We start from the raw sequence: 21518 nt of genomic DNA on the forward strand, positions 1-21518 counted from the left end.
AATTACAATGTGAAAAAAATCAAAGTGCAAATAAATGCTAAAGTATGAGCTGCCGAAGGAGATCTTAAGAGATTCCTGCTTATGTGCCTGTTACATGGGTGATCTAAGATGTCACGATAACTCCATGTGCAGATATGAGGATATCGAGTCCATGAGACTCGAGTTTGCGAGAATCCTGAATTGAGATTCCTTTTTTTGCTCCCAAGGTGTTCATGCAAACAAAAGAGAGTAATGAAATTAGTAAGATAATTCAACTTAAATAGAACCAAATACAATTGCATAACGAATATAATAACTGAGAAACGAGATATGAAAAAATACCGAATGAGATAACTTTTGAAGTAAACTCAAATTAGCTAAATCCTAACACATGTATTTTATGCACAAACTGAACTTCAAGTCCATTAGAGTCAAACTACAATGAGCTCACTCCAAAAAATATAGAGAATGAAATGTGATTTGTGTATTTAAGAGGACAATTCATTCACATACTCTAGCAAATGGAATGGCCTCGGTGATCAAAAAAATACTTGTGTGCCAAGAACATAAGTAAATGTATGTAGATTTATTTTCACTGAAATAAAATAGATATAGATGGTCTGCACGATATTTCTAAGTAAGTAGAATAACAAACATCAAATATGTTCCTACATAGAAAGGCATATTCTAAATTTCTTATCCGACAATGAACATTAGAAGTGTAAAGAGATTAATGAAATTAGTAAAGAAATTTAACTTATAGAATCAATGAAGATCGCACAACCAACATAGTGTCAAAAGATGAGACGAGGAAATGACGAACTAGATAACTTTCTAACCAACTCAAAATAGTAAAATCCAAACACACGTAAGCACAAAACTAAGCATCAAATTCAAACTACAAAGGGCTCACTACACCTAAAGTATGAAAAGTAAAATGTCATTTATGTTTTTAAAATGACACTTTATACATGTTTTCCTACAAATGAAGTATGTACAGTGTCTAAAAATGAATGTGTGGATGTGGATACAAATGAGTTCATATCAAATGAGAAGAAATGGATAGACATGGCCTGCAAATTATTTATCATTAAGTTAAATAACAAACATCTCTCTAAAATAATTTACTACATTGGAGAGCATGAGCTACAAATTTCTCATCGGATAATAAAAATTAGATGTGTAACAAACACTGATTTGATACCAATATCTAATCCCAAAACAGGATCATTCTTTAAATTAATGAAAAGTTAACTTGATAACTCACAAATAAACACATATCAAGTATAGCTAGTTGAAATCCTAATAGTATGATTTACATAAAATCTCATAAAGGAGAAAACTTAAGAGTAGTGATTTTTTTGAAGAAATTATATTAACATTAATACATTATAGTAGATACACAAACAAAACACAGTAAACTTTTGAGCATAAAAAAATTAAGCCACACTACTCATAACATGTAATTTTCTTGAAATACACAACATTTTATCGAAAAGAAAAAAAGAGGAGAAAGGAAGTTTCAAATTTTATATAAGAGAGTGGAAACTTTTGGCTTAAAACATAAACTGCAACATACTTGAACAAATACAAACTACATACTAATAACACTTAATTCTAAGTAAAACCATTTGCAAGATGTTATTTCTTAAAATAAGCATAATAGTTTATATCATAGACAAAAAATAGAGAAAATAAGAGGCGAATTACCTGTTGTAGGGCAGTGAATGGGGGTTCTTCGATCACTGGTCTATGCTAAAAATTGAACAATAATGAGCTCAAAATAAATGAAAAACTAGAGTCTCAAAAAGATCAAACGAGAATATAAGAACTGAATGTTTGAAGCAGAATTAGTAGTTAGGTAGCAGATGATGAAAACACGTAAAAAAGAACAAATAGGGATTTTTTTGTCCAATTCTCCTTTTTTTTAAACAAGGATAGAGAGACTTTATTTATAGTCCAAGAAGAGGGCAACTTAGATCTTTAAAATTCTTAAGCAATTCAAAATTTGACAATCAAAGAGAGGGAAAAATCTAGAAATGTTATGAAAAGAGAGAGTAGTTGAATTCATCTTTTCAGAAATAATGTGAAGGACAGAAACTATTGCAGCCATTGTTAATCGTTGAGGCCAACAAACCAATGGATTGTAGGGTGAGGTCTTTGTGTTGGCATGAAATATGAAGGATTTCGAGGGATTTGGAGTCGATTGAGGTTCATGTCATTGAGGTAACTTAAAATAAAGAAAAAAAAAAGAAAGATAAACTCTTTCCATATCTGAATACATATATTTTATTCTAAAAGAGGAAAGAGGTGCGACGTGCTATTTTTTAGAGAGAGCGAGAGAGCGGTAGGCTACTTTGTAGAGAAAATAAGTTTAGGCTGAAGATTCATTATTTAGGCTGAAAATTTAGAGAGGGTTTGGGTCGGTTCAGGCTAAGATTTTGGGATTTTCTTGAACCTCTTTAGCCTTTTTCCTTTCTTCTTTATTTTAGGCTTCTAATATAATAACTAATGTAATATATACTAATAAGATATCGAAAATAAATTACTAGTGCTTATAACTTTCTTTCTAATGATTTAACATAAATATTAGTTACAAAATATTGATTTACAACTAATTTAACAAGTAGAAAATTTGAAATAATGCGTCAACGACAGGCAAATTAAAAAATGAGGCATAGACTAATAATACTCATTTTGAAACTTAATTGCTTAATTTTACTAGGAATCATAAGATGTGAAAACATCGATTTTATTTCAATAACAATAGTAAGTTTGAATAATAAATAATGGAAAAAATAAAGTATATGATTTATTACTAATTAGAAGCTCAAATAAATGTAATTTTGATGAAAGAAAGGTGAAAATTAGGTGTCAATAGTTGTCCCTCTTTGATCGGAGATGAAGAAAGAGTTTTTGAACAAAGAAGTTGAAGAAGTAGCCAATTTTGTCCCGACCAATGGAGTTGAGATGAGGTTCAGTAAAAAAATAGGAAAAATAATTTTTTCAAAAAGTTTATGGTCGAACTTTGATATCAAAGTTACCTACATATCTTAGATTGCAGGAGAATTGAGGCAAATGTAGTTTGACAATTATGATAAAGAGAGAAGGTGGAGAGATTTTTAAGTAACAGTATTCACAAAAGTCACCCTAAATCAATGCATGATGAAAATGACGGTGGTAGCTAAGCAAAATGTTAGACTTGAACAAGTAAATTTAAAAAATGGAGTGAAATAAAAAATAAGAAACTTTCATGAGGATAAAGAGTAACAAGATTTGAGTGAAATTGAAACTAGGGATTAACAAAAATAGAGGTACTGGATGAAATAGAGTAAAAGTATGGCCAAAGAGCGATACTCTTCTAAAAACTGTCCCAATATTGAGTTGCAATGAAACTGTATGTCAAGTTGATAAAAAAGACAAAGAAAATGGGGTAAAGATGGAAAAAACATATATGATTTAAGATTTATTATAAGAAGACTCCTCCAGTTGTCTTTAGGGACTAAATGATTAATGACGTCTCCGATTGTTTATGAAGACTTTTGATGAATGGTAAGTTTACCACTTATTCATACTCATTATACATGCACATTACCTTATTTAGAATGAATAAATGAGACAAAATTTATGGATTGATACACTAATATCCACTTCTTGCAGGCATAGAGTTAAAGAGATGGAAATATGTGGATTGGGGCTCAAAATAATCAAAATGGGAGCAAGAAAGTGCAGCTGAACACCTGGACTATAGCAGCCTCAAGACCGCGGTCGCGGTCAGTCAAGACGGTCAACACAATGTGGTCGCAAAACACAACTGCGGTCGCATAACTACGATTGCGGCCAAACCAGCATGATCGCGGTTCAGCAGGGTTATGCCCAGGGGCAGATTCATAAAATCACATAAATGAATTCCAATCCATATATAGGGAAAAACCCTTTCTAGATTTCTTACCTTAGAATATATCTTTGAATTCTAGACTTGAAACCCTAATTGGGCAAGTGTGTAATTAACTTTGGAGGTTAAATTTCTTAGAATTTTTGTGAAGAATGAATGTTTTGGATAATCCTTATGGTATATCTCTCTTTACTTTCTTCATGAGTAGTTATGTAATTTAGTCTTGGGGTTATGTTGAACTAGAGTGTAATTTGTGTGTGGGTATTATTGTTTTGGCACAATTATTAGTTGTTGAGTAAGGATTTCACCATTACTTAAGCTTATGAGATGGAATTTAATGAGTAAAAGCTCTAAATCTCCAAATAGGTTTAATGGGTAAAAACCCCAAACTCTAGAAACCCCTTATCATCCTTGAAAAAGGGATGGAGGTGAATATGAGGTAACCCAAAACATCCTTAAAAGAGGGTTATAGGGGGACAAAGCAATGTTGGACAATTAAGCCTATGGTTTGCTCCCTTTTGCAATCTTAGATATAAGTGTATTAGGAGTGCAAATCATGTCAAGAGCATCATCCTAGAAATAGGGATGCTTGATTGAGGCTTTGGGTGATTACAAATTTCACACTTTTTAGGTGCTCAAAAGAGCCAACGGGTGAAATCATTGTGGTTTTATTGAAAGATTGACCATAATAACCTTCGACCTAGTCTGTCCTTTAGTTAGCAACTAAATTTCATGCTAAACCTTCATTAACCCAAATACTTTTACCTTTAGGTAAACATAATCCCAAGATTTCCTCCAACATTGTCACTTAAAACAAAAGTGTTATCTCTTGATCATTTGCTAAAAGTTGTACACAAAGTTCCCAAACAAACCCCCATATTTTATTTTACATGTCATTTTAGTTAGCATTTCGGGTAATCTCATAGTAATTTGAGCACTTATAGTATTTGAAGTCTATAATTCACTCATTGAGATTCGACTCTAATTCAAATTGGGTTACTTGACAATGACCGCCTCACCCCTCAAATATGGGAGTGAGTTGAGCGTTATTAATTTGATATTGTAAAAATTAAGGTGAATTCACTTAGTAGGTAAAGTGATTTAAAGTAATTGATAAAGTAGAGTGTAAAGTAAGAGTATAGCCACTCGGCTTATACAAATGATATAATGAAGTATCCGATTGTCTTTGAAAACTTTATTGTTGAATGAGGCCTCCACTTGTCTTCGGGACTCAAATATGAATGATACATGATGTATTCGATTGTTTTTGAAGACGTGATGATTAATGGTGTCTTTATGATTTAAGATAAAGTTATTAAAGTAGGTAAAGTGATTTAAAGTAATTGGTAAAATAGAGGATAAAGTAAGAGTGTAGCCGCTCGGCTTATGTTGATGATGTAATGAAGTATCCGATTGTCTCTGAAAACTTTTAGTGTTGAATGAGGCATCCGATTGTCTTTGGAGATTTAATGATAAATGATGTCTCTAGTTATCTTCAGAGAGTTAATGGTGCATGACGTCTGTGATTGTCTATAGGAACTTGATGATGAATGATGCTTTTGATTGTTTGTGAGGACATAATCATGAATGACATCTCTAATTATTTATGGTGACTTGATTATGAATGGTGTCTTCGATTTTTTACAAAAACTTGATGATAAATAACGTCTCCAATTGTCTACGGGGACTTGATGGTTAATGATGTCTTTGATTGTCTACGAAAACTTGATGATAAATAATGTCTCTGATTGTCTACGGAAACTTGATGATGAAATCCAATTGTCTATAGAAACCTGATAATGAATGATGTCTCTGATTGTTTACGGTACTTGATAATGAACTCCGATTATTTACGGGACTTGATTATGAACTCCGATTATCTATGGAGACCTGATAATGAATGATGTCTCCAATTATCTATAGGGACCAATGTTGATGAACTTCGATTGTCTATGGAAACTGATAATGAATGATTCCTCCGATTATCTACGAGGATGAATGTTTATTGTTGTAAATCCTTGTTTTGCTTTAGAGTAAACGTGTTGAATAGAGTCCTAAAGTAAAAATAGAGTAAGTAATAAATAAGAAATAAAGTTGGTTGGATTATGATTAAGGAGTGGTATGGTCAAGTGATGACTCCATTTGTCTTCGAAAACTTGACGTTGGTTCCAGTAAAATTCAAGGTAAAGCTGTTAAGTCAATAAAGTGAATTATAAGGAAGTTAATAGAGTAAAGAATGAAATAAATGGAGTTGCTCAGTTGCAAATGGTGATTGTGATTGGTTGAATATTGTCTTTTGATCTTTGACATTTATCCTTGATGAACAATTTCTTATAGGGGCTAAATGATGTTTGGCCAGATTGGTAGACTTGACGTCAACCTAGTGTTGTCATCTTGTATCTTTGTTGTCCCAGTACTCAAATAAAAATTCTTAGCTGAAAAGAGGGTGTTGATTTGTGTTGACTCAAAGCTTGAGTTTGTTGACCCTCCATTCATTTTGTATATTCAGGCCTTGTGATCTCCGTTGAGACTTGGCAAATTAATAAGTAATGAAAGCTTTTTAAGAAAAGTATTTAAAAGATATATATCTATATATATATATATACATATATGCAAATATATGTATAGTTTTTAAAACTTCTGCCAATTTTAGATTGTGGCACTTTTGAAATAAAATGAACATTCTTTATCTGTTTATTCCTCGTATAATAGCTTGAGTTAAATATATATTGACCATGTCCCATCATTCTAGTTCTTGTCTACTCAAAATCTATCCTAGTTTTGGCTTTAAAAATATATACTAAGTTTGTGTTGTTGTACGATCGAACCTTATATAGGTTGCCTATGTATCTCTCAAAGAAAATCAGGTCAAAGCGTAGTTCAAGGTACATAAAAATGATTTCAATTTTTCTAATAAAATGACCGAACCCGATATGGGTTGCCTACATATTCCACCAAGGGAATCAAGCCGCGTGCAGTTCAAATTACATAAATAAGGATTTATAGTTTCTATCCTAATGTGACCGAACCATATGTGGGTAGCCTATGTATCCCACCGAGGGAATCAGGTCAAGCATAGTTCTCCTATTACAAATAAAAGCTCTTTGGATCTTTTTCTTGGGATATTAAAACTGAACCTTATGTGGCTTGCCTACGTATCCCACTAAGGGAATCAGGTCAAAACATAGTTCGTAATTACATAAAAAGTGAGGGTTACATCTAAATAAAGTTTATCTAAAGTTGTCCTATGATGTAGTGTCTTGACTTTTCTTGAATGAATATTCTTTGTGCTCAAATATTTCCATGTTCGTCATGTTTCTTAGTTGGTTGATCGAACTCTTAGACATCTTCATATCTTTCAAGGTTTTGCTTGGTACAAGCTTTGTTCATGTATTTTATTATGTTAAAATTATAAATTGATATATTTGATAATTTATATAAGCAGATAGAAAGCAATACGTAATAGAAAGTTAAAGAAAAAATAGAAAATGCATTCATAGATTTTGCAATTAATCTTCCAAAAGATGAGGCAAAATAATTTAAATTTTTAGGCACGATCAAGCCTCAATTTTTAGAATCGTGTTTTTCAAAAGTGTTAAACTTGTTCAATCTACCAAGACCCATAGAAAACTAGGTACAGAGTACAAGTCCAATTCTTCAAAGTCTCTTCTGATTCGGCAACCTAAATGGTTGGTGTCTCAATGCTAGTAGTAGTACCCTTTATTAATGTTAGTTCTTGGACCGTTATCATAGGAGCATCAAAGATCAATGATGTGTAATTTCCCACATTTTTAATTGTTACACTACTTTCTTTCAAATAAAAATCTTCCTCAATAGTTATCATATTCACACTAGCATTCCGTGGTTAGATAGAGGATTGTTGTTCACATTGGGTTGAGGCCTAGTAAGTTGGATTGATACTTCCATAATTAAGGCTTCAATCTTATTTTTAAGACCATAATAATTCTTGGTATCATGCCCAGCAACTCCTGAATGACACACACAATGCTTGGAACTATTAAGCCATTTTAGAATAGGATTTGGAATTTTTCCTTCAACTGGTTGTATCACACCTCCTATTTTTAATCATTCAAAAAATTGAGTTATGATTTAGCTATTTTGGTGTAGTTGCGAGTGTTTTTTACTTTAGATTTTGGACAGATTTTAGGTGCAGCATGTGAGAGATTTTGATTTGTTGGAGCTGAGACGGGCTAGTATAGATGTAGATCTTGGTAAGCAGAAGCTGGAGGTTGGTAATAATTTACTTAGGTATTGTAAACAGGGTAAGGAGTTGGTGGAAGTTGATAGAGTGTCTAGGAAGTTCCAACATATTGGTAAGGATAAATAGGCTGATATGGTTGATTTGGGTATAGAGAAACTTGATTTGGCTTGTATCCATGACCGATCATAAGAGCAGATACATCTTCTTTATTTTTTTTGTTCCCATTGATAGAACTATATTGAATTTCTTTGTTTGCACCTTGCAAAGCTGTATAGCATTGGATTCTCGCTGATCTGATCCGATCTTTCAAAAGTTCCCCCATTCTGACGACTTCCTTGAACTTTTGTCCTATCATAGTTATCATTTTCTCATTATAGAGGCTGTTATCTTGGCATTCAATGAAGGATGTAGTTATTTCACTTTCACTCATCGGTGGTTAGACTCTAGCAGTTTCTGCCCTCTAATGCAGAGCATACTCACAAAATATCTCAGTTGACTTCTTCTTTCACTTGGTCAAGTAACACCTATTTGGTGTGATTTCAGTGTTGAATCTAAATTGATCCATAAAGTCTTGTGCCATATCATTCCACCCATGCCATTTACAGATATCCTGTTGTGTGTACCAAGCAAGAGCTTCCTGACAAACTTCTTATGAACAATTTTATTCTAATAATTTAGTTTCTCCATACTTCTGCCAACTTGTTGTAGTAGACTATTAAATGTGTATGTGGATCACCAACTCCATAGAACAAATCAAATTTTTTAAGCTTATTACCTACAGACAAGTCAATGTCAGGTTGCACACACAAATTCTCTTACTCCGAGCTTTTGTTTCCCCTAGTAGTTTGGAGGTTTTTCATTGTTTCCTTAAGATCGCGAATCTCCTTGCTATCACATCATCGGTCTTTGCCTTGAAATCCTTCTTCATTTCTTCATACTGAACTACCTCGGGTTAGAACCTAACTTTAATTATATTGGTAAAGTTTTGATTTTCTACTGCATATATAGGAGGAACATGCTAAGTGTAAGGAGTGGCAATATGTGCCCCTTGTATATGTTATAAGGAGTGGCAATATGTGCCCCTTGTACTATTGGCTGGATAATTATGTAGGGTGGGAGTATTTTGAATTGGAGGTAGTGAAGGATTACAAGAGGTATTTGTGGGTGGTTGATTTAATTGTTTGTGAGAGTATTTTTCGATAGTGGATAGGTGTTAACAGGTGGTGATACATGAGAGATATGAACTAGGGATTGGGTTGGTGGGTTGATGAGTGATGGATTAGGATGAGTAATATAGGTAGTGTTAGTGGGTGGTTGACTTTGTGGAGATGTCTAGATTGGCATTTGATTTGGTGGATTTGCGGGGGTGGTTGGAGGTAAATTTTTGTTGGTAGGTAGAGGATGTTGAGGAGGAAAGTGCTCGAGGACTGGTGAATCAACTGATGGAAAGCGTGGTGGATTTGGTGTGACATTTCTGGATCCAGAAAATGGACTTTGGAGTGTAATGGACAAATTGGTCGAGTCCTTAACTCGATTCAGCTCTCCATGCAGATCCTTAATCTATTAAGTCAAGCGAGCAATGTTCCCATCATGTTGAGCAATAGTTTCAGTTTTTAGAGTCTCAAGAGGGTCCCTAGGAATCGCAGTGCTACCAATACCAATTGGATTGGATGTGGTTAGATTAAACATAGTGATTTTTCTTCCTTAAATAGCCCAACTACAACATGGTAATGTTGAAGCCTTGGACCTTGTGAAGTAAAGATGGTTAGCCAATTCGATTGTCAACACCAACTTCTTTTTGGGAATAAAATAAAAAGGGGAGAAAAATAAAATACAAATGGTGTTATTTTTAAATAAGGAGATTAAGTAAAGCCATGTTCATGTAAATTCAATAAATCACATAGCAAGAAAGCTGTCATAAAGTCAAATAAATTATAAGATAACATATAGACAAATACATCAAGCAATAATAATGTGTCCTAATATATGGGGCCCTTTTATGCTGGAGGTAGGCCTAACTAAAATTTGAAGGATGAAACGAGCCATTATATATCACTCCATTTCTCTTTGATAAAAAAATGAAGTACATGATAGCTTATAGCTTGTAAATAAAATACAACATTAATGCTCCTAATAGGCTAGTACAAATTGCCGTTATGTTTTAACTTTCTTCATATTGCTAATGTTGCTAAGGTGCATCTTTCATTTTATCAAAGTTTGGAAGCTTGATAGTGATCCGCTTCATAGAGGGTTGGATTATATCTTCCCACAATAGCATAATTAATTTAGAACAAATAGTCGATATATAAGCACACTCATCCTTCAAATATGCACATAGATTATGATAATATGTCAGTTGAATCGTGAACCCTCCATACGTTTGGATAAGGTTGATTAATGGACTTAATACACCAAGGGTATTAAGCCTCCTAGATTTGTAATTATGAATGTACCTAAAAGGTGTTGGTTTATCTCTTATATTGACTAAGAGTGGGTAGACACAGACTTGAATTTCCTATATGAGAAGGGACGTGGTCCTATAACAGTAAACTCCCGCTCACCTCACGTATGAGTCGACTCTTTAAAGTAAGGTGATTTGAAAGAATTCTGAAAAGTACAATGTACAATCTGCGTGTACAATGTATGCGAGTATCCATTTTTAAAAGTGGAGGAAATATGAACAAAGTGTTTATTTATATAAAGCGATAAACAAATAAGCAATTTATACAAAATAATAGCAAATAAAAAATTTATGTCACATAAATATGATAAATCAAGACAATTAGGGTGAAATAAATAACAATATCAAAAAACTTAATTATTAACCTAAGTTTGTTATGGTTAACAACCTAATAGTCCCCAGTGAAACTGCCAAGCTGCTATACTCTATTTTGACACAAGTCAAATCGAGGTACAACATATTGAAAAACTTCTAAATAAATTTAAGGAAGTCGTCACCTAATTAATTCTACAGTGAATTAGGACACCTATTATAAACTATATGATTAAAGCAATTAAAGACTTCATTCTAAGGTCTACTTATCCAACGTGATTCTAGGTAAGGGTTCTAATTATCCTAAAGGGGAGGGATTAGGCACTCTAAAGGATCTGTCAACTATGGTTAACCAGCCAAACTTAGGTTAATTAATTAAAATCGAAAGTGAGTTCTAAGAAAATTTGAAAAGTCGAGTAGGTGAGTAATAACATTTTTTCAAGCTAGAAATCAACGAACATTTTACGAACTTGAAAATTACTTTGTATTTGAAATCACGAAGAAAATAATTTTTGACTAAAATAATTTTAATTCCCCAAAAATCCATGCCTCAGGAGGAATTGAAAACTCTTATTTTCTGCATATAGGTGTTATATAAGCATGTTTCAAGCCATCATTTGGAATCATTTGAATTTCAAACTAAATGTTAATTTATTTATTTTTAAAAAAATTGTTATATGTGAAAGGTTACTGGTAAATAGGGTAAGTAAATTATTAAGCATAAGAAGAAGATAACTAAGTGATTAAACTAAACTTAGAACATCCATTATGTGTTAATTATGGGTCAAATATCAAACACATCCAAAACCACACATAAAATTGCAATATGAAGAAAAATCAAAGTGCAAATAAATGCTAAAGTATAAGCTGTCGAAAGCGATCTTAAGCGAGTCCCGATTATTTTGCCTGTTACTTGGGTGATCTAAGACATCACGATAACTCCTTGTATGGATATAAGGCTATCGGGTCCATTAGACTCGAGTTTGCGAGAATCTCGAATTGAGACTCCCTTTTTGTTCCAAGGCGTTCATGCACACAAAAGAGAGTAATGAAATTAGTAAGACAATTGAACTTAAATAAAATCAAATACAGTTGCAGAAAAAATATAATATTCGAGAAACGAGATATGCAAAAATGTTGAATGAGATAACTTTTGAAGCAAATTCAAATTAGCTAAATCCTAACACATGTATTTTATGCACAAGCTAAACTTCAAGTCCATCAAATTCAAACTACAATGAGTTCACTCCAAAAATATACAGGGTGAAATGCGATCTGTGTATTTAAAAGGATAATTCATTCACATACTCTAGCAAATGGAGTGGCTACAGTGACCAAGCAAATACATACGTGCCAAGAACATAAGTAAATGCATGTGGATTCATATCCTATGAAAGGAAATAAATATAGATGGTCTGCACAATATTTCTAAGTAGAATAACAAATATCAAACATGTTCCTACATAGAAAGGCATTAGTTTCTTATCCGAGAAGGAACATTAGACACGTAAAGAGAATAATAAAATTAGTAAAACAATTCAACTTATAGAACCAAGTAAGATCACACTAGCAACATAGTGTCTAAAAGATAAGACGAGAAAATGCCGAACTAGATAACTTTCTAACCAACTCAAAATAGAAAAATCCAAACACACATATTTAAGCGTAAAACTAAGCATCAAATTCAAACTACAAAGGGCTCACTATATCTAAAGTGTGAAAATTGAAATGTCATTTATGCTTTTAAACTGACACTTTATACTTGTTTTCCTGCAATTAGAGTATGTACAGTGGCTAAAAAATGAGCGTGTGGGCATGGATACAAATGAGTTCATATCTCATGAGAAGAAATTGATAGACATGGCCTGCAAATTATTTGTAATTAAGCCAAATAACAAACATCTCTCTAGAATATGTTACTACATTGGAGAGTATGAGCTACAAATTTCTCATCATATAATGAAAATTAGATGTGTAACAGAAATAGATTTGATATCAATATCTAATCTCAAAATAAGATCGTTCTTTAAGTTTATGAAAAGCTAACTTGATGACGCACAAATCAGCACATATCAAGCATAGCTAGTTGAAATCCTAACAACATGATTTACATGAAATCTCATAAGGAGAAAACTTAAAAGTCATAATTTTTTTTAACAAATTACATGAACATTAATACATTATAGTAGATACCCAAACAATACACAGTAAACTTTTGAACATAAAAAAAATAAGCCACACTACTCATAACATGTAATTTTCTTGAAATACACAATATCTTATCGAAAAGAAAAAACAGAGGAGAAAGAGAGTTGGATGTACATATTAGAAATCATAAGTTCAAATTTAAATATAAGAGAATGAAAATTTTTGGCTTAAAACATAAACTGTAGCATACTTGAACAAATACAAACTACATACTGATACCACTTAATACTAAGTAAAATCATTTGAAAGATGTTGTTTCTTAAAATAAGCATAATAGTTTATATCAGAGACAAAAAATAGAGAAAAGGGGAGGCGGATCACCTGTTACGAGGCAGTGAACTGGGGTTCTTCGATCACTGGTCTATGCTTAGAATCGAACAACGAAGAGCTTGAAATAAATCAAAAATTAGAGTCCCAAAAGGACAAAAAAGAATTAAGAATCAAATATTTAAAGCAGAATTAGTAGTTAGGGGGTGAAAGATGAAAGCTCATAAAAAAATAGAGAGGGATTTTTTTATTCAATCCTTCTCTTTTTCAAACAAGTATAAAAAGGCTTTATTTATAGTCCAAGAAGAGGACAACTTAGCTCTTTTAAAAATTCTTAAGAAATTCAAATTTAAAAATAAAAGGGGGGGGGGGGGGGGGGGAATCTTGAAATGATGTGAAAAGAAGGAGTAGTTGAATTCACTTTTTCAGAGATGATGTGAAGGATAGAAACTATTGCAGCCATTGTGAAATCGTTGAGGCCAATAAATTCATGAATTATAGAGAGCGGTCTTTGTGTTTGCATGAAATTTGATGGATTTCGAGGGACTTGGAGCCGTTTGAGGTTCATGTGATTAAGGTAAATCAAAGCAGAGAAAAAAAAGGCAGAGACAAACTCTGTCCATTGCTGAAAACACGTATTTTGTTCTAAAAGAGAAAAGAGGTGCAACGTGCTATTTTTTGGAGAGGGTGAGGAAATGGTGAGCTGCTTTGTAGAGAAAATATGTGTAGGGTAAAGATTGATTATTTGGGCTGAAAATTTAAAGAGGGTTTGGATCGTTTCAGGATAAGATTTTGGACTTTACTTGAACCTCTTTGGCCCTTTTCCTTTCTTCTTTATTTTAGTCTTCTAACTTAATCACTAATGTAATATATACTAACAACAACAACAACAACAAAAAACTCAGTGAATTCCCACATAGTGGGGGTCTGGGGAGTGTAAGATGTACGCAATCCATGCCTCTACCTCTAAAGAAGTAGAATAATATATACTAATAAGATATCGAAAATAAATTACTAGTGTTTATAGCTTTCTTGCTAACAATTTAACATAAATATTAGTTACTAAATACTGGTTTATGACTATTTTAACAAGTAGGAAATTTGATATAATGGATCAACAACAGACATTAAAAAAAATTGAGGCATAGACTAATAATCTCATTTTGATACTAAATTGTTTAATTTTATTAGTAATCATAAAATGTGACGATGTCGATTTTATTTCAATAATAATAATAATAATAATAATAATAATAATAATAATAATAATAATAAATTAGAATGATAAATAATGGTAAATATAAAGTATATGATTTATTACTAATTAGAAGTTCAAATAAATGTAATTTTGAAGAAATGAGGATTAAAATTGGGTATCAACATCTGCTTCATCAAACTACCATATTTGTAAAATAAGTTTTACTAATTATGTTTCACTCTCAGATAATTTTCAAATATATTGCTTTGAGAAATAAATTTTTAGAAGAAGAGTAATTGAATTGAGTTTTCTTCTTCCACCAGATATTATGGAGGATGGAGAGAAACCTTAATTTTTTTTTTAAAAAAAAAAGAATGAAGAACATAAAGCAAAATTGGATTACTTCAGAAAGGAAAATATTAACCGCAAATTGAAGAAGACAACCTGGAGAGCTGTGCGGCCATCTTTAGAATTTCGTCATCAAGAAAATCAACACAAACTCACAAACATAACAAACTCTAAAATCACAGAATATGCAAAGGAATGAAGAAAAAAAAACTTAAATTGAGAAATAGCAGAGAAAAACGAATTTAGAACAAGCTCAAATTTAATCTCCAAAAGAGATTATTACCTAATCTATTTGCTCTTCATTGAAAAGAAATTTTTACGTGGGTCTTATTATTCTTTCTAATAAATTGTTGATACAAGTTCTTTCTCAATTATGTGTAAAAAGTGATTGGTGGATTTATGAAAGAAAATTTTAGATTGAAATATAGATAAACATAAGAGACAGGGAATGAAAAAGTATATATGACTTTTTAATGTTGGGATGAGAGACAAGTTGCATAGAACAATTTGCGAAAAGTCGAATATACCCGTAACAATAAAATTTGTTGACTTATAAGCAATCATGTCCTTTATTTTCTATATAATGTATAAAAAGTGATGGGTTCTTTAAATTATAGTGGATCTAAGGAAGAAAATTTTAGGTTGAAATATAGATAAATGAAATGAGACGGAGAATGAAAAAGTATATGTGGTTCTTCAATATTGGGATGAGAGATACGTTGCATAGAACAATTTATAAAAATTCGAATATGCCCTTAATTATAGAATTTGTTGACTTATAAGCAATCATGTCTAAACCAGCTTTTCTTTGGGTTTTTCAATAAATGGCCTTTTCAAATCTATTTTCTCATTAAATAGACTGCATTTTTAGAAAAATGACCTGCTTTTGAATATTGAAATTTAGTTGTGATTTAAAATTTATTTATAATTTTTAAAAGTTAAAATTAGTCCATAAATCACCAACTTACTGAATTATTTTGGTATATTTAAGACAAAATTGACTTTTAATCACTTTTGAAGTGTTTGAGTATATTTAAAAAGTGCTTATAACCACTTAAATTTTAAGGTAAAATGCTAAAAAATAAGTCAAAAGTCATAAGTTAAAAATCTTAACTTATGATTTTTGGCTTAAAATGCTAAAAATAAGCCAAAAATTATAAGCTAGAATTTCTAGCTTATGGCGTATAAGCCAAAAGCCAAAAGCCAATCCAAACAAGCACTTAAACAAAACTCCTCCCATCAAAATCTTTTGAAAATTTTACAAATTATAATAATTAGTCGGACAGATTAGTCATTGATCATTTCTTATTTGATAGATTAATCATTGATCTCATTTTATCCGACCGATTACATATATATACACAAATCTTTTTCTTTAGAAAAAAATGATACTAAAATTAAAAGAGAGTAGAAAATTTATAAATTTGAGAGGAGACAGAATATTTAGAAATAAAATACGAGCTTAAAAAAAGAAGAAAGTTAAAGAAGCAAGAGTTTTTAGTAAGAATGAAGAAGAAAAAGGTTAGAGAGAAGAAAAGAAGTAATTTGAAATTGAAAAAATAAGTTAGAATTTTATGTTTTAGATATATTTATAAATAGCTTTCATAATTTTTAATATATTATTATAATCTAATTCTTTATTAAAGTAAATTGTTTATTTTATTTTAAAAAAAGAAAATAAGAATAGATTACTTTGCTGATTGAAAAGTTGATGCATCTATTGATCAAATTTCAGTTTTTTTTTTTAATTATTATATACTTGGAAATAGTCTTTGTCACAAATACAAGATAAGAGTGCTTGCGATATATACTTGTGTAGGATCCCTCTTCGAACACCACAGATGAATTTAGTGCCAAACTGCCCTTGCGTAGAAAAGTAAAATAATATACGTGGCTCGCATTTTGAACATCTTGGAAACAACGTGCCTCCCCCAAACCGTGCCCTCTCTCCCTCTGTTTTCTGCATGTATTTCCCCGCCCCTTTTTTCTGCTTCCAATTCTTCCTTTCTTGCACATACATAGCGTCTTCCCTCACCTACTATTTCTATAATCCTTAAGAAAATCACTTTTTGTGTAGAGTATTCTCCCACCTAAACTTCTCCTATTTTCTTCCCTCATAAAGACAGACCCAGTTAGTTGGTTATCTGCTTTTTTAGATTCCGTTTCTCTTCCTTCTTTACCCCAACTTTAAAGCGGAAAGAGAAAAAGGAAAACAGAAGAGACCCAGTTGTATTTTCCTTGCTTTTGGGTTGTCAATGGAGGGTTCATTGGAAAAGAATAATGGGTTGAGTAATTCGGGTGAGGTTCCTGTTGATTTCGAAGTGGAAATTGAGGGTGAAAATGGAAACCAAACGGACACGGAGACTGATGATAATAGTATCACTGTGGAAGGTAATAATATTGTTATGATTCTTGATTTCTGTTTTATGAATTCTTAGCAAGTGAGCAGTATTCATGTTGACGTGAGAAAGGTTTGTTCTCTAAGATGCGGCTTAGCGTTTATATGTCTCATTTGTTTTTTCTTATCTTGAACGGGAGCTTTGAAGTAATTGTTAAAGGTTTTCCATGTGATCGGGAGGTCATGGGAGGCTCTGACAACAGCCTCTTGCAGAATGCGAGGTAAGGCCGCATACCAGTTGTACCCTTCCCCAATCCTGCATACAGGGGAACTTTAGTGCACTGGACTGCACTTGTTTTTGTCTTTTTCTTATCCATAGAAAGAGTCTCATTTTCTTTGAATGACACTGAATATGCATTAGTTCTAAAATGTTTAAGTTGAACTTGCTTTTTTTACCTTAAAACAGGGAATCTAGGGCTCTTAATTTCATATTTACTGTGACATTAGACTTGGTACTCTGGGATGGTAAATGGACCAAGTGGAAGAACACATCTAAGAGGGACTAACTTTTTTTTACGTGCTCTTTTAAATTATGTTTGTTTCTCTTTTGTTAATTACAAATCTAAAGATTTGCCACAAAGGTGATGAATCTTTGTGCTTCCATTGGGGTTCTATACTGAGTTGGGCTGAAGGGGAGTCTTGGAGTAACCGGTGAAGTTGCCTCCATGTCACCAAAAGGTCACAGTTTCAAGCAATGGAAATAGCCTCTTGCAGAAATGTAGGATAAGTTAGTGTACAATAGTCTCATGTGGTCCGGTCCTTTCCAGAGCCCCGCATAGAGGGAGCTGTAGTGCACTAGGCTGCCCGGCCTTTTATTCAGAGTTGGGCTGGGATTGCTTTGTGGTGTCACAATAGACAACACACTTATATGCAAGGGCGGACCCATGTGTAATTTTGGGGTGCTCCGGCACCCACTAAACTCGACGTAGATTAGGTATAATTATATAAGAAATACAAAATAAATGGTATAATTTATTAAAAAGCACCCAGAGAACAAACATATGGTTGGGTGCAGTGGCTTGAGGATGTGACTCCTATGTCCAGTTTTCTAGGTTCGAATCCCTACAGCTACATACTATTTTTTATAAATTTTTTTGAGCACCCACAACTTTGAATTCCTGGGTCCGCCACTGCTTATATGCATAATTCTTTGGCACGCCGGGGTTGCCTTGCTTGCATCATCATCTTCTGCCTGGCTAGAAACTTTGTGATTGAATCAACTTTCTCTTGTAATACTATCTAGTATTAGTTATTGGATTTTTCAATAATTTTAGGAGACGAAATTCTTATGTATTTTAATTTTGAATAGCTTATGTGACCTTTGGGAAATTGATTTATTGTCTAATGTACTATGTATAGTTCTAACTTCTAATTGGCTACTGTGGGGGCAAATCTAATGTTGCATTTGTTTTTATTAATATTAATACGTCTGAATCTCTAAATGCACATCTGGATGATTAAGATGTTGTATTTAGATCTGAACGTTGAATGATTACGATTATTTGTTTTTCAACACTTGATGTGCAAAATTTATTTATTAGTAAATATAATTAAAAAAATTCAAATAAAAAAATAATTATATATTAGAAAAAATTTTAATTTAATACACCAAGATTATTATTTGATTAAAAAATGAAACCTTTAAGTTTGTTAGTAATGGTGGAGATGGTTTGTAATGGTGGTGGTTGTCATAATTGGTGTTGGTGACTAGTAATATTAGCGGTGATAGTTGTGATGGAGGAGGTGTTTGGTATTGTAGTGACTGTCATGATAGTGGAGATTGGTAGTGTTGGTGGTGGTTGTGATGGCAAAATCGGTTAATGTTAGTAGTTGGTGGTATTGATGGTGGTGACTAAAGAATGTGTGGTAGTTGGAGAAGGTGCTAATTGTGATGGTGGATGTGGTTGGTAGTAGGAATTGGCCCGTTTGGTCATAGTGGCTAATAATGGTGAAGGTGACACCGCCAGTGACAACAGTGGCGTTGGTGGAGAAATATATGGTGGTTAATGGTGTGTTAGTGGTAGTTGGTGCCAGTGGAGTTGGTTAGTATCAGGAATTGGCTGCAGTTGTAGTAGTAGTCGATAGTGGTGGTGGAGGTGGCAACGATGTGGTGACAGTTAGTATTAAGAATTGGTGCAGTTGTGGTAGTAATTGATGGTGGTGGAGGTCGTGGAGATGTGGTCACAATGGACATAGTTATAATGATGGAGTGATATGTGTGGTAGGGGCTAACAGAAGTGGTTGGTAGTGGCGGTTGGTGGTTGACGATGGTAATGATTGTTAACTATTTAGTGTGATGACCAATGATTGTGGATAAAGTGGCGGTGAATATTATTCATACAAAATATCTATTAATGGTATTAAGATTTTGTTCTAGATTTTAATCATTAACACACATTCAGACCAATTAAGTGCGTAAATCTTGCTGAAAGCAATGCACTTAATGGCCTAAGGTCTAGGTCTAAACCATACAGATTCAAACTTCCATTAAGGTTGCATTTGTTTTTATTTAGATTCAGACATCTGAGTCTAAATACACATCTGAATGATTAAGATGTTGTCTCTAAATCTTAAAACTGAATGAATAAGACCCTTTTTCACATCTGAATAAAATTTATTTATTTATAAATATAATAACAATATCAACAACAACAAACCCAGTGTATTCCCACAGCGTGGGGTCTGGGGAGGGTAAGATGTATGCAGTCTATACCGCTACCGCCGAAGAGGTAGAGAGGCTTTTTCCGATAGACCCTCGGCTCAAGATAACAGATAGTAAACAAGGGAATGGATGACATAACCGAAATAAAGAATAAAAGATAATAAAATAAAAATCAAAGAAATATGAGATACGGGAAATAAGAGCAACGCGGAATAAGAAAAACAGGAACTAAGAAATAAGAAATAGGCCACCCACCTAGTAGTAACATACACTCACATACCAAAGACACCTATGTACACTGTCCTATGATTACTATCTCGGCTACACAAGAACTCTCCTGACTGCTTGCTACAACCCACACACTAACACTAGCTTTCTACCCTTATCCTCGACCTCCAGACCTTCCTATCTAGGGTCATGTCCTCAGTAAGTTGAAGTTGCTCCATGTCCTGTCTAATCACCTCCCTCCAGTATTTCTTCGGCCTCCCTCTACTCCTCCTGAAGCCATCCAACGCTAGCCTCTCACACCTACGAACCGGGGCATCCGCGCCCCTCCTTATCACATGCCCAAACCATCTCAGCCTTCCTTCCCGCATCTTATCCTTCACCAAAGTCACTCCCACCTTTTCCCGGATAATCTCATTCCTAACTCCGTCCCCTCTAGTAAGTCCACACATCCAACGCAACATTCTCATTTCCGTCACCTTCAATTTTTGGATGTGAACGTGCTTAACCGGCCAACACTCCGCTCCATACAACATGGCCGGACGAACTGCCACTCTATAGAATTTGCCTTTAAGCTTAAGTGGCACCTTCTTATTGCACAACACTCCCGAGGCGAGCCTGTACTTCAGCCATCCAGCTCCAATATGTTTAGAACCCCTGGATCATAGACCCAAGATACTTAAAACTATCCCTCTTACAAACATCCTGGGAGTCCAACCTCACCACCACTTCGTCCTCCTGCCTCGAGTCACTAAACTTGCATTCTAAATACTCTATCTTGGACCTACTCAACCTAAACCCCTTAGTCTCAAGGGTTTGCCTCCAAACCTCGAATTTGTTATTCACTCCCCGCGTCTCATCAATCAGCACTACATCATCCGCAAATAACATACACCAAGGCACCTCGCCTTGAATACTTCGCGTTAACACGTCCATCACCAACGTAAAAAGGAACGGACTAAGAGTCGATCCCTGATGCAACCCTGACTCGACCGGAAACTGCTCTGAGTCACCTCTCGCGGTCCTCACTCGGGTCTTCCCTCCATCATACATCTCCTTAATAGCTTTGATGTACGCCACCGGAACCCCTCTCACCTCCAAAGGACCTCCCTCGGGACTTTATTATATGCCTTTTCTAAGTCGATGAACACCATGTGTAAATCCCTCTTTCTTTCTCCATACTACTCCACCAAACTGATTCTCCGAAATAGACACGACCCTCCTCAATCTCCGTTCAACCACTCTCTCCCAAATCTTCATAGTGTGACTCAACAACTTAATACCCCACTCTAATGGTTTCTAAATTTCCTCTGTTGTGGGACGATATATCTAATATTCTAACA

The 21518-nt window shown here is 33.6% G+C and overlaps 1 protein-coding gene across 1 annotated transcript in view; it reads left to right on the plus strand.

Annotated features, from left to right (window-relative positions):
* Positions 1-17143: 17143 nt before the first annotated feature.
* Positions 17144-21518, plus strand: part of LOC107850658 (sterol 3-beta-glucosyltransferase UGT80A2) — a 36713-nt gene continuing 32338 nt past the window's right edge. Inside the window, 1 exon segment of the mRNA XM_047400429.1 lies at positions 17144-17281. Coding sequence (XP_047256385.1) covers positions 17231-17281 — 51 coding nt within the window. The 5' untranslated portion in view covers positions 17144-17230.

The sequence above is a fragment of the Capsicum annuum genome, chromosome 12, assembly GCF_002878395.1.
Source record: "Capsicum annuum cultivar UCD-10X-F1 chromosome 12, UCD10Xv1.1, whole genome shotgun sequence".
NCBI lineage: Eukaryota > Viridiplantae > Streptophyta > Magnoliopsida > Solanales > Solanaceae > Capsicum > Capsicum annuum.